Source organism: Dendropsophus ebraccatus, chromosome 2 (assembly GCF_027789765.1).
Source record: "Dendropsophus ebraccatus isolate aDenEbr1 chromosome 2, aDenEbr1.pat, whole genome shotgun sequence".
Classification (NCBI taxonomy): Eukaryota; Metazoa; Chordata; class Amphibia; order Anura; family Hylidae; genus Dendropsophus; species Dendropsophus ebraccatus.
This window is the reverse complement of record NC_091455.1, coordinates 97,732,209-97,747,189: the sequence shown is the minus strand read 5'-3', so window position 1 is coordinate 97,747,189 and position 14,981 is coordinate 97,732,209. Positions and strand designations below refer to the sequence as shown.

The following is a 14,981-nucleotide window of genomic DNA, read 5'->3' as shown; positions in this document are numbered from 1 at the left end:
TTCCTTTCTGTGCCATTGATTTCTATTTGTGGCTCACTGACCACTAAGGTGGGCACCTCTTCATAAATGTGACCATTGTGTAACCTTACCAGGATTTCATAGAGACTCCCAGCAGACAGTGCTTCAGAATTAAATACAAGCTATCAGTGCTTTGGTTTGCTGTGACCTTTTAAGTGTGTGGGGGGGCGACTTCATAGCCCCCAAATGTGCAGCAGCCGGAGGATGAGAGGAGCCACTACTGACCGGCGAGGCTGAAGCAGCGGAAAGTTGCAGCTCCCCGGTTCCCATGACGTCTTGCAGTATTCACTATGGCCAGCAGGTGTCACTAGCAGACACAGCACTGTAATTCATAAAACCCTGTTTTGGAGAAGTGAGTCAGTAAATCTGCGATGGAAGGAAGAGCAAGTCCGCTGAAACCTGTCTGAAGTTTCCACTTCCAAGACTGTATGAGAGGAGGAAGGCGGCAGGCTGTGTGCTGAGGCGGCACAACTCTGCTGGATGGTGCCGGGGTGATGAGTGTCCTCACTGCCGTCTCATCTCCAGAGCTGAAGTGAGGAGGGACCAGGTGCGGGCGAGACAGGTGCGGGCTCCTCAGCGCATCTCTCCTCAGCACACGCCGCTCCTCAGCGCATCTCTCCTCAGCTCACCTCTCCTCAGCGCATCTCTCCTCAGCACACACCGCTCCTCAGCGCATCTCAGGGCACCTAGAGGGCAGATGGTCCCTCCAGCGCAGTAGGCATCCTGGCAGCTGGGCACACGGCAGGGAGCATGCACAGGTCACCAGTCCCTGTCTCCTGGTCACTCTGGCTCTCTTACTCCCTCCTGCTCCTGCCCTTGGCACAGGGCACCCTGGTGGACAGCAGCAGAAGGGCCAACATGGACAGTGGCTTCTTGTACAGGCGCCTGAAGAGCCACGAGAAGAGGGAGATGCAGAAGGAGATCCTGTCCATCCTCGGGCTGCCCCATAGACCCAGACCCCTGCATGGACTCAGCCCTGCACAGCAGCACCAGCCTGGGAAGCTGAACTCTGCCCCCCTCTTCATGCTGGACCTGTACAATGCCATGTCTGGCCAGGACCAAGCCATGGACATGAGGGGTTGGTCGCCCAGGAGCCCCCATAGCCACCAGATGAAGGGTAAGAGTCTTGTGAGCAGCCCCCTGGCCAGCCAGCAGGACAGCGCCTTCCTCAATGATGCTGACATGGTCATGAGCTTTGTCAACCTGGGTGAGTGTCTTGATCCTTTACATGGCTATGGAGTAGATCTATGATTCTAGGGGTGATCTCTTTCATGCCAAGGATGTTGCAATCTGCAGAGACCTACATGTATATGATGTATATGGGAGACATTGCTTGCCCAGCATTGATACTTTCTTCTTCATACACATGAATCTAATTGAGGAGCATGTGGGGAACACATTACATTGATCCCAAGTAAGTCTTCAATGATCTTCAATAGTACTGGGCTGCTGAGTGTTCCATTGTGGGGGACACAGTGTCCTTAATAAATCATGGCATGGGGCTCTGTAACACTGGGGTATCATGTGACTGGGTATGACTGTGCAGTTTTGGTGGCTCTATAGTCATAGTATCTACTATGGTGCTGTGGAATCTGTTGGTGCTATACAAATAAATATTATTATTATTAATATTGTTATGGTGACACCATAAACAGCAGATTAGGTGAGCTCAGTCTGGGGCAGGTGTATGTGCATCTCAGGGGCTGCCAGGGTCTCTTGTTCCTCGTCACATGTATTAGAGGTATGTTTGTCTCTTTAGATTGTATGTTGTGGCTCTTTTTTTAGTTCATGCTAGTGATCTAGTAGGCACCAGGTGCAATGCTTTGTAATGTGAAATATACCTGTAGTCACTGTTACTGTATCTGTGTCACTGGGTGCAGAGCATTATGACTAAAGGATGTACATGTGATAAAATAGTGACAGATTAAAATTTTATTACACAGTTACAATATTGGTTGGTTCTGGGACCACCGTGGCTCAGCAGGTTAGGGAAGTTAGTTGGTAACATTGTGCGTTAAGATCATAACTCCAAAGTTACAATATTAGTTTATTCTGGGACCATCATTGCCATGCAGATTAGGTAAGTTGGTTGGTAACATTGCACGTTAAGATTATAACTCCAAAGAGAATTAATAACTTATACTGAAGCCTCCAATTGTTAAGCCAAAAAGAGAAAAATGAGAATTATATGTTAAGTCTGTATATATAGAGGTCAGGGGAACTGCTGAATGCTATAACCCACCTTATACTTAGAGGGCAGCTGCTTCCCCTGCACAGAGCATCTCATCCTGACACAGTGTAATATGTGTAGTACCGCACCATACTATAGAGAGGTGCTACTAGACAATCAGTGTGTGCACTTCAAGTCAAATACTTGCTAAATGAATGGATCTGCTACCCAATCATACCTGCAGCAGGTAGGGACGGTATGTATGTTGAGTATATACCGTCAAGCTACAGTGGGCCAGTAAAAAGTATTCATTGTATAATTCATACTGCAGCATTGTAACTTAATTGTATTCATATTGATGAACTATAAAACAGCTTCATGGGATGTGGAGCCTTATAAAATGGATAATATGATGATAAAATTATAATTATGGAAATTGCTAAATGCTGTAATAGGGAACACAGTCCATAACAGCTTGCAAGCTAAAAGTCAAGGGGTAGAAAGATGAGGATGGGGGAAGTGTAAGCTTTAAGAAGTCTGGATGTGAATGATGGGTGAATCAGAGAATAAGTAGATGGGCTTGGTATATCTGGGGCTATATATGAAGGATCTGGTTATAGAAAGGTTTATAGGTTATTGTAAAGAACTTTATTTTCAGAGTAGTTGGCAGTCAGTTAAGGTGTTGGCAGACTGGCAGATAAGGGTGTGGAGCAAAATAATAGTCAAGGGATGACAGTAGTCAGGGTTTTATGATATGTCTATTATAATTTTATTAGTGTCACATGGGGAAATGTCTTTAAAGGGCATGTATCATCTATTTTTTTTTCTTTTACTGATTAGAGTCAGATACAAAAAAATGTTCTTTTATTCTAATGTTTCTTTTTTATGTTATGGGGGCAGCCATCTTACCTGAGCAGTTCTTAAAGGGGTAGTCCACCCAAAAAAAATTTCTTTCAAACCAACTGGTGCCATAAAGTGCCAGAGATTTGTAATTCACTTCTATTAAAAAATCTCAAGTCTTCCAGTACTTATCAGCTGCTGTGTGTCCAGCAGGAAGTGGTGTTTTCTTTCCTGTTTGACACAGTGCTCTCTGTTTTCTCCTCTGTCCATGTCAGGAACTGTCCAAAACAGGAGCAAATCCCCACAGAAAACCTCTCCTGCTGTCCAGACTGGAAATAATACAACTTCCTGTTGGGCATACAGAAGCTGATAAGTACTGGAAGGCTTGAGATTTTTTAATAGAAGTAAATTACAAATCTCTGGCACTTCATGGCAGCAATTGATTTGAAAGAAAAAAAATTTGGGTGAACTACCCCTTTAACTGCATTTAGTGACATGCTTTACAGCAAAACAATAGACACAGCCTGCCCCTTGAGGTGAATGTGAAGCATTACTGAACCTCCTCTGAGCTGCAACTGTTGTCTTCTCTACCTACTGGTAACACCTTTTATTGTAATGCTGTACAAATCACTTTACAGCAGCCTCCTCTTATCACCACAGACACAGCAGAAAGGCTCAGCTTAGTTTTAGCACCAGAGGTCAGAATGAAGAGAAAGAGACTGTAAGATTTAGGAAAAGGTTTATAATATAGATGGAAAATTAAAAAAAAAAATCACCAAAAATTCTTTAAAGATATGTTTACCATAAAAACATTATTTAAACAATAAGTCATTTTTTTTCTAATGTCACACTCCCTTAAAGCTAGACATGGCAGAGTTTTTTTTCCATAATATCCCTAGGAATCGGTTTCATTGTAGTAAAAAATGATTGGGGTTGTGCCATATTTTTCAAACACAGTAAAAACAACAGAAGCCTGTGGGGTAGAATGTCTAGTAGGTGAAGATGAATGGATACCTAGCTTTGGTTTTCCCATATCATGTCCATAGAATCGTAAACTGAGCTGAATATTGACTGAAAGGGCCATTTAATGTGGTGGTTTTGGTGGTCTCCGTCCACGAGCCATCCCACGGCTGGACCTTTCCAGGGATATCTGGCTAGTCATGTGTTTCAAGACTCTTAAAAAAGGCTCCACTGACTCTTTTTGCATATTGTATTTCCCAGGAGGCAATGCACCTAGGATTTCACTGTATTGAGCGCTTTAACCAGCAGCTGAGAGTGTTTCCCGTATAATGGGTAAAGAAGTCTGTGACATACAGCTGTAGGTGTTCGGTTATAGTTGTGGTTACTAAAACTAATATTGAACATTGTTGCCTATGCTCCAAAGAGAAAACGTCAATGTTGAGATCTACTATAGGACGTGTATGCCCTAGCATATTGTGCCATTCGTTACATCTCTGTGACTTATAGTTCTTAGAATATTCAAATCCTGGTGTTCTGAGCAAGGCCGAAGCCCAGCAGTGACATGGGTTCACTTGAGATGGGGTTATCATGAAACAATATTAGCTTAATATGTCAACAGAATCAATGCAATAAATCCCCTTTTCTATTCATCTATTGTTATTTTTCTCTATTGGCAAGGAAAGATCAGGCATGTAAAGCAGAGGAAATATGCGATATTTGCTGGCAGCATGACAGGACAGACACGTGCAGTGTGACCTCCACATCTGATGAGGGCCTTACAGTAGGGCATCACAAGCCTTATGCGCCTGCCATGCTGGAGGTTGGGCGTTTTTGCATCTACAGTGCTGGCCAAAAGTATTGGCACCCCTGATTGCAATCACAAATGCTTTGGTAATAATATCTTTATTTATTTTGCTTGTAATAAAAAAAACACAAAAGAGAATGAAGAAAAAGTCAAATCATTGATAATTGTACACAAAACTCCAAAAATGGTCGGGACAAAAGTATTGGCACCCTCAGCGTAATACTTGGTAGCACAACCTTTAGACAAAATAACTGCAAACAACCACTTCCAGTAACCATCAATGAGTTTCTTACAATGCTGTATTGAAATTTTCTTCTTTTTTTGCAAATTGCTCCAGGTCCCTGAGATTTGAAGGGTGCCTTCTCCAGACTGCCATTTTGAGATCTCTCCACATGTGTTCTATGGGATTCAGGTCTGGACTCATTGCTGGCCACTTTAGAAGTCTCCAGTGCTTTCTCTCAAACCATTTTCTAGTGCTTTTTGAAGTGTGTTTTTGGTCATTGTCCTGCTGGAACACCCATAACCTCTGAGGGAGACCCAGCTTTCTCACACTGGGCCCTACATTGTCCTGCAAAATGTGTTGGTAGTCTTTAGACTTCATAATGCCATGCACACGGTCAAGCAGTCCAGTGCCAGAGGCAGCAAAGCAACCCCAAAACATCAGGGAACCTCCTCCATGTTTGACTGTAGGAACCATGTTCTTTTCTTTGAAGGCCTCTTTTTTTTTTTCCCTGTAAACTATGTTGATGCCTTTTCCTAAAAAGCTCTACTTTTGACTCATCTGACCAGAGAACATTCTTCCAAAAAGTTTTTAGCTTTCTCAGGTAAGTTTTGTAAAACTCCAGCCTGGCTTTTTTATGTCTCTGGGTCAGAAGTGGGGTCTTCCTGGGTATCTTACCATAGAGTCCCTTTTCATTCAGACGCCGCCGGATAGTATGGGTTGACACCATTGTACCCTTGGACAGCAGGGCAGCTAGAACTTGTTTGGATGTTAGTCGCGGTTCTTTAGCCACCATCCGCACAATGTTTTGTTGAAATCTCTCATCAATTTTTCTTATCCGTTCACATCTAGGGAGGTTAGCCACAGTACCATGGGTTTTACACTTCTTCATGACACTGCGCACGGTAGACACAGGAACATTCAGGTCTTTGGAGATGGACTTGTAGCCTTGAGATTGCTCATGCTTCCTCACAATTTGGCTCCTTAAGTCCTCAGACAGTTCTTTGGTCTTCTTTCTTTTCTCCATGCTCAATGTGGTACACACAAGGACACAGGACAGAGGTTGCGTCAACTTTAATCCATTTCAACTGGCTGCAAGTGTGATTTAGTTATTGCCACCACCTGTTATGTGCCACAGGTAAGTAATAGGTGCTGGTAATTACACAAATTAGAGACGCATCACATGATTTTTCTAAGGGTGCCAATACTTTTGTGCACCCCTTCTTTTATGTTTGGTGTAGGTTTATATCCAATTTGGCTTTTTGATAATTCTTTTTGTGGTTTTGCACTGAAGACAAATTAAATGAAGAGATTAATACCAAAGCATTTGTGATTGCAATCATTTTCTGGAAGAAATTGAGTATTATCTGACAGAATTGCAGGGGTGCCAATACTTTTGGCCAGCACTGTAATGGTTTAGACTACTTGATTTATTATCCAGCTAAACCATTTGGAATATCCTGTGGTTTTCAATGACTGCTAAGCTACATACATAATAAAGACTGGTTATGTGTTATTTGAAAGTGTTAGGTTTTGTATGCTGTATACTGTTAACCCCCTGCTGCCTCCAAGCACACATGCCAATGATTTACACATTCCTGTTTATGTTCTTCTTTAGTCATCTTGTTTCTAGTTAGATGTAGATGTTTGTGCCGTGTGTTACAAATTGTACTGAAATCATCACACTTCTTAAATGTATAGAAAGTGCTTCTCAGAATGCAAAGGGCTTGTAAGGTTGAGAATGAAAAGAAGCATTACTGCGTAGGCATAGGCAACAATACTAATTGTTAGGTGAAGTTTCCCGGGACTGGATCCAGCTTTTCCCAGCACCTAAGTAGGAGTGGCAGGAAGCGGACCAGACTTTAAAGCCTGTAGCCTGATGAGCAGAATGCCGATTGGAACAGTGCCCTTCACTTCCTTCCTACTGTAGATTCACTCATCTCAAGTGCAAATGGTAGACCTGTAAAAATTATGCTGTTGAACCAAAGTTCACCAAATGTTTTATCAAAAAAAAATTCAAACAAATAAGCAGTGTGTGAACCTTACCTGCCTTTGGTGTATATGATCTTAAAGGGAATGTGTCAGATAGATTTTTTTTTTTTACTGATTACAGACAGATACTGAAACAAATTCTTTTTATCCAATCTCTTTTCTCCTTTTTTTTTGTTTCTTTTTTTTTTTATAGTTAAAGTGACACTGTCACACCCTTTTTTTGCATTATGAATTTTCTACACAGGTGTACAGGGTAAATTTTGCAGTTTTCATACCTTATTTTATATCGTCATGATGCTTGTTCCAGTAAAAAGTGTTCTTTTATCATCTGTGGATTGTGCTACCTGGGCGGGGCTTCACAGTCAAAGCACAATTTAGCCCTGCCCACAGTGCCACAGTATGGGCCAACCTAGAGGGGGTGGAGCCTAGACCTTTAGGCTGGCCTGTTCCAATGGCCGTTGAGGGGGGTGGGGCTTATGCATCAATGACGTCACAGGGCAGGGGCCTATGGTGGTGATGTTAACGGGGCTAAGTGGCGATTCGCCATGAAGCCCCATTCAGGTGGCCCATGTATGATGTATGATATAAAATAAGGTATGAAAACTGCTAAATTTACCCTTTACACCTGTGTAGAGAAGTCATAATGCAAAAAGGGGATCACAGTGTCACTTTAATTTAAGCTACTTATTATGGGGGCAACCTTATTACTTCTGCTCTGCTCTCCTAAGAACAATTCGAGAGATGCTGTTATATAGATAATATAAAATAATAGGATTACAGTGAAAGATGACGTTGGTAAATATATAAGAAAGGATAATGTCATTCATAATAAGTGACAGATTATTGCTCCTCTCCCTGCGCAGGTCACACAGCATGCCTAGTATTAAGGGAATATAGTTTCTTGTAATCCCGATTCTCCAAAAAGTTAAAATGCCCGAAAAAAAGCAAAACTGCAAAAAGGCTGAGAACAACCAAATAATGTGACGAATATGTTGTTCAACTAATATAATACACAATCTGTGAAATATTATTGAAAATATCAGTTTTACTAGTAGTAGTAGGTTAATGCATGCTCAAGAATATCCTGGTATGAATGGTAATGTTTTAGCAAATATTTCATGATGTTTTGCCGGTTTAGGGTGGATTCTTTCCACATTATTCATGTTACATCTTACATATTCTATTGTTCTGCATAACAATAACAATTCATTCACATAGCAGTTACTGTTATAAATGTTATAAAATATACTGCTGTCAGCATTTCTACCCAGCATGTTACATCCCAGGATGGGTGTTGGGGGAGTCCTAGAATACCAAGAGCAGATTTGAGATTTAAAACATTTCTATTCCATATAATGGTCAAATTGTCAAATAAATAAAATAAGGGCTGCTGGGTGATAGAAGTTTAGCTCAGATTGTGAACTATGCAAGTCATCATTTTGAATTTCCTGTTTAAAATTGATGTGACTTCCTGACATATACCAATCCCATTTTTTGTTATGTCAGTAACAATAACCTCAGACTGGATATCAGATTCTTTTTTTCTTCAGTTTTCATTTTTACAATACCATTACTCCTCCAAACCCAGTCCTATTGTCATGTGCGCCAAGGTACTCCTCATTTTTTCCTTCTCTTCACCTGTCTGGGAGGCTGCATGATGTTGGAGAATAACCATTTTTTTGTGGAAGTTCAGAGATTATGACAGGCCACTTAGATTAAGTCTATTGAACAGAAAAACAAGGTCTAATGCAAGCTGAAGTTAAGGGTAATGTAAGTAGATGATTATAGTATAATACAAGACAAAGTCAAGGGTCAAACATTAAGATCAAAGAGACAAGTAACTTAACAGTAGCAAGAAATATCAGTATATAGATATATATATATATATATATATATATATATATATATATATATATATATACACTACCGTTCAAAAGTTTAGGGTCTCATTGAAATGTCCTTATTTTTGAAGGAAAAGCACTGTACTTTTCAATGAAGATAACTTTAAACTAGTCCTAACTTTGAACAAATACAAATAGTAAATGACTATTCTAGCTGCAAATTTCTGGTTTTGGTGCAATATCTACATAGGTGTATAGAGGCCCATTTCCAGCAACTATCACTCCAGTGTTCTAATGGTACAATGTGTTTGTTCATTGGCTGAGAAGGCTAATTGATGATTAGAAAACCCTTGTGCAATCATGTTCACACATCTGAAAACAGTCTAGCTCATTACAGAAGCTACAAAACTGACCTTCCTTTGAGCAGATTGTGTTTCTGGAGCATCACATTTGTGGGGTCAAATAAACGCTCAAAATGTCCAGAAAAAGAGAACTTTCATCTGAAACTCGACAGTCTATTCTTGTTCTTAGAAATGAAGGCTATTCCATGCGAGAAATTGCTAAGAAATTGAAGATTTCCTACAATGGTGTGTACTACTCCCTTCAGAGGACAGCACAAACAGGCTCTAACCAGATTTGAAAAAGAAGTGGGAGGCCGCGTTGCACAACTAAGCAAGAAGATAAGCACATTAGTGTCTCTAGTTTGAGAAACAGCTGCCTCACAGGTCCCCAACTGGCATCTTCATTAAATAGTTCCCGCAAAACACCAGTGTCAACATCTACAGTGAAGAGGCGGCTGCAGGATTTTGGGCTTCAGGGCAGGGTGGCAAAGAAAAAGCCATATCTGAGACTGGCCAATAAAAGAAAAAGATTAAGATTAACGTTTGTGAGACGCAGAACAAGTGAAAAGATGCTGGAAGAATGCCTGACGCCATCTGTTAAGCATGGTGGAGTTAATGTGATGGTCTGGGGTTGCTTTGGTGCTGGTAAGGTGGGAGATTTGTACAGGGTAAAAGGGATTCTAAATAAGGAAGGCTATCACTCAATTTTGCAACGCCATGCCATACCCAGTGGACAGCGCTTGATTGGAGCCAATTTCTTCCTACAACAGGACAATGACCCTAAACACACCTCCAAATTGTGGAGAACTATTTACAGCAGAAGCAGGCAGCTGGTATTCTATCGGTAATGGAGTGGCCAGCTCAGTCACCAGATCTGAATCCCATTGAGCTGTTGTGGGAGCAGTTTGACCGTATGGTACGCCAGAAGTGCCCATCCAACCAATCCAACTTGTGGGAGCTGCTTCTAGAAGCGTGGGGTGCAATTTCTCCAGATTACCTCAACAGATTAACAGCTAGAATGCCAAAGGTGTGCAATGCTGTAATTGCTGCAAAAGGAGGATTCTTTGACGAAAGCAAAGTTTGATGTAAAAACAATGTGATTTCAAATACAGATCATTATTTCTAACCTTGTCAGTGTCTTGACTCTATTTTCGTTTCATTTCACAACATATGGTGGTAAATAAATGTGACTTTTCATGGAAAACACAAAATTGTTTGGGTGACCCAAAACTTTTGAACGGTAGTGTAGGTTGCATGAATAATCCTTGTATCTCTCGTAAAGCCTTTGAAACTGACAGCACAGATATGTATATATGCGTTTTGTCATTTTCAAGAACACAAGCAGCAGTCTATACATGCCAGACACACTGCTTGTGATCCTGTTCTCTGGCTCTCCGCTGCTCACGACAGCTGTATTTTCAGGCCTGCCTCCTCCAGCTGCCAGTCATTTCAGGGAAGGCGGTGGCCTGAAGTTACAGCAGCGGAGAACCAGATTCCCGATCACAAGCAGCGTGGCAGGTATGTGTACACTGCTTGTGATCTCCATGCTGTCAGTTTGCCTTATTTCTTTTGCATCTTTCTCAGCCACCCAAACCCCTGTTTACACAGGAAGATGTGCGGCCGATAAAGATAAACTGGTTGCATCTTGCAGGGGAAGGGGGTTGATATGGAGGGGGGGGGGGTTGTGACCTGCTCTGATCTGCCGTCACACATGCACACTTACCCCATCACACATAGCACAGCACACTAACCCCATCACACATAGCACAGCACACTAACCCCATCACACATAGCACAGCACACTAACCCCATCACACATAGCACAGCACACAAACCTCTGCACACATATCATACACTCTTTACCTAATAACACATAGCACACTTACCCCATCACACATAGCACAGCACACTTACCTCTGCACACATCATACACTCTTTACCTCATAACACATAGCACAGCACACTTACCCATTACCAGCACACTTAAAGTGACTGTACCACCAGGCCCAGGCTGAAGCACTGGAGGCGGGCTGACCCACCCTTAGGGTGGGTTTACACTATGGAATTCTCCCGGATAAACTCTGCGGAATTGCGTTGGCTGTCCGCACGCCTTTCCGCCAGCTCCATTCTGTGGGCCGGCTGATTCCGCGAGAATTCCGTAGTGTGAACCCACCCTGGGAAGAAACTCAAGCCCCTCCATGACGTGACTCCATTAAAATCAATGGAACCCTATCATAGAGGGGTTAGGGTTTCCTCCCACTAAGGGTGGGTTGGCCCACCTTCAGTGCTTCAGCCTGGGGGTACAGTCACTTTAGCCCATTACACACAGCACACCTACCTCAACACATACTACCTGGTACAATGCAGTGGCTGTGTGCACGGGCTAGGAGGTAGGGGAGCACGCTGGAGGTGGCTGTGAGCGTGAGGGCACCAGTCTCCAGCTGCTCACTTAGGCTCTGGAGTGCTTGCGGTGCCTGAGTGACTATGTACTGTAGCCAGCCCCAGGGGATACAAGTTCAGATGCAGGGATGTGTCACTTGCATATGCAGCCCCAGGCTCCCTGTTTCCAAATCTTGCCTGGCAGGTGACATGGGGCAGCTGGCCCCCATAGACCCCTCTCTCCCTCAGGGCCCCTGTGCAGCTGCACATGTTATAAGTCTGCCACTGCATTCCTTCCACTAGGGACACAAACTATACTACATTGTAATTATATACAAAGCAGTTCAGGTTATGATACACAAAATGTAGTCAGAACTGGATGCTTCATCTAGACTTGAAAGATGATAAAAATACTTAGTATACAATAATTAGAGTTAAACAATGGTAATGAATTAGCTGCAGATTTTCCACACAACATACCCATGCTGAAATAAAGTTTGTAAAAGCAGCAAAGAAGATAAGATTTCCTAACATGGGGGAAACAATTCTGCACATACGCCAGTTGACCTGCAGTACAGATATTAAATTCACAGCATATCGGCTGTTGTGCCACATCGGCTGTGGACTTCTAAGGGGAAGGCAGCATCTGCAATGAATCTGTATTTTGTGCAGATTTTGTTGTGGATAAGCTGTGGGTCCTGTTGTGGATAAGCTGTGTGTTATATCAGGGACTGTCACTGCATTTGTCAGTGGACCATTTTCCTAACATCTCTCTGAGTGGCACTTGTGGAGATCCATGTATACTATACATTGGACAGAAAATTCAAACAACCGGCACTCCGTTTACTTCTGCGGCGCGGTGCTCGTGGCAATGGATCATAAAGAGGTAGAATGAATCCCGGCACTCGCTGGTGTAAATTGCTTAAATGGATGTTTATTACATCAACGCTGCACGCGTATCGACCATACTGCTGTTGATAAAGGCCAGTATGGTCGATACGCGTGCAGCGTTGATGTAATAAACATCCATTGAAGCAATTTACACCAGCGAGTGCCGGGATTCATTCTACCTCTCTACTATACATTGGAGTTAGGTCTGGGGGCAGTGCAATAGCACATGCATTTTTTGCATGTGTTATAGGAGCCAATGCATTTGTGCAGAGACAATAGTTCTTATGACTGTTATGACATTTGATGGTGATGTAATCTATATCATTGTGTTGAAATGTATTTTGTTGTGACAGTATCCTTGTGTGCATAATTTTAATTCCACTTTGTGTAGTTTTAATAATTTTTTCTTGGTTATAAAGATTATTGATTATTTAATAAAGGAAGTTGCCTTCTTTGTAGGAAACAGTGGTATATGCTGTTGGCTGGCTAAGCTGGCTAAGTGATTCTAGTCCGATGCTGCGTTTACACGGAACGATTATTGTTCGAATTTGCATGATAACGATCGAATTTGAACGATAATCGTACGTGTAAACGCAGCGAACAATAAATGACGAGCAAGAAATCATTCATTTTGATCTTACAACATGTTCTTAAATCGTCGTTTGTCGGTCGCAAAAAATTCGCAGATTGTTCCGTGTAAACAGTCGTTCACCGATTTAACCTATGTTCGAGATAGGCTTAAGCGATCGCAAAATGATCGCAAAAGATTTTTCCGTACAATATATCATTCCGTCTAAACGCTGATCGTTATAAAAATTATCGCTCCGTCAGGCTCACTTTAATATATATATGGTTATATTTCTGCCACCCCTTCTCTCCTCAGACATGATGGTCCTATTTATTTGATTTTAGGGTTATTACCTAGTATAATGTTGTGAGCTCTATATCAGTATATCTGGAATCCTTCTACCAATGTGATGCAAATTAGACTCACATTTGTACCTAGTGAACAGACATTTTTTAGCTCTCCAAGTCTGATAAGAAAATTGCTGAAAGGAAGACAGCTGCTGACCTTCCTCTTCAGCAGGAGATTGTGACGGTGGCTGCCCTCTTGCCGTATATTTTATTTTTGTGACTTCCTGCTTTTTGTATTGGATTTGGTTTCTGATTTGAGATTGTATCACTTATTGCTGACACAAGAACCATTTTGTTTGCATCTTTGAGGACTGCTGAACCACAGTTGTTCTTAAAGCAATAGTTCCACCAAAAGTATATAAAGATTCCAGCTACAGCTTTCCTAGGATTCCATTAGAACTAATGTATATTTGTACTAATTTAAAGCTTTTTTTTTTTTGTTATTTTTACAATTATTAAATTATGAAAAATGACAGTAAAATCATGTGTTTTTTATTCAAATTGCCCACTAGATGTCAGTATAACCAGTATTCCCACTTTAGCAAGAACACAGTGCTTTTCAGCTTTCCCGCAGAAAGAGAATGATAAGAAACAAAGCACTATATAGTACACAAATAATAGCATATACCTGATTATTACTATTGCAGATCGCAGACTGTCACACAGCTTATGGATCTGGATAAGTTGTAGGCTGGGGCTGACAGGTGGCAGATGAGGTTCAACACTAAATAAATATGAGTATGCACATGGAGGGGATATCCAGGCTGCGATCATGTAGCAAATGGGAAAACACTGGGTTACATTGACATGGAAAAGGACTTCAGAATTTTAGTTGACAGTACATTTAACTGTAGCAACCATTGCGAGGCAGCTGCTGCCAAGGCAAACAACATCATGGGGTGCATCAAAAGGAGCATAGAGGCACAAGACAAAGAGATAGTTGTACCATTCTACAAATCACTTAGAATTGGTAAGAAAAATTTTCAGGCATGATAATACGGTATACCACTAAACAGGCTATACAATTACCAAATAACAGCAGTATGTACTAATAATACTAGTATATAGGGGACAAATATTACTGCCACACCAGCACCTCTACCTTTACCACCACATTGTTACTCAGCAAATCAGTATAACCAATATTGTTGCTTTCTCACTCCCCCCTCCATCCTGCATCCTGCATATTAGGGGCTTGGTAAAGTTTCATTGACAGGAGAACTAAAGTGTTTTATTTAGTTTGGAAGCACAGATGGATATATGAAAGGTATCATGTGTCTTCATGCTCAGTTATCTAACAGTGTCAGCATTTTGGAACATGAATTGTGTCTGACAGATTCTGCAGTAATCTGTCCCATCAGTGATTTCATATTCTGATCTATTACAATTCTAGAACTGATACAGTACACACAAACCCTCTTAGCGTACTTTGATTTACCTGGTGCCTGCTTTATATCTGTAGCTTTAAGGGTCTGATACTGGAGATCGCACCAAATATGTTCCTAGTAAGTAAAAAAAAAGTGTGGTTACTGCAAACAATTGAGCACACAAGGTGATGGTGGATTGCTGAGTTGTGTGGACTGAAAGATGGAAATGTTCAGGAAGAAAA

At 41.7% G+C, this 14,981-nt stretch overlaps 1 protein-coding gene across 1 annotated transcript in view; it reads left to right on the top strand.

Moving 5' to 3' along the window:
• The first annotated feature begins 396 nt into the window (after positions 1-396).
• BMP6 (bone morphogenetic protein 6) overlaps positions 397-14,981 on the top strand; it is a 178,063-nt gene continuing 163,478 nt past the window's right edge. The window contains exon 1 of the mRNA XM_069958045.1: positions 397-1,225. Coding sequence (XP_069814146.1) covers positions 769-1,225 — 457 coding nt within the window. The 5' untranslated portion in view covers positions 397-768. The remainder of the gene's footprint in view (positions 1,226-14,981) is intronic.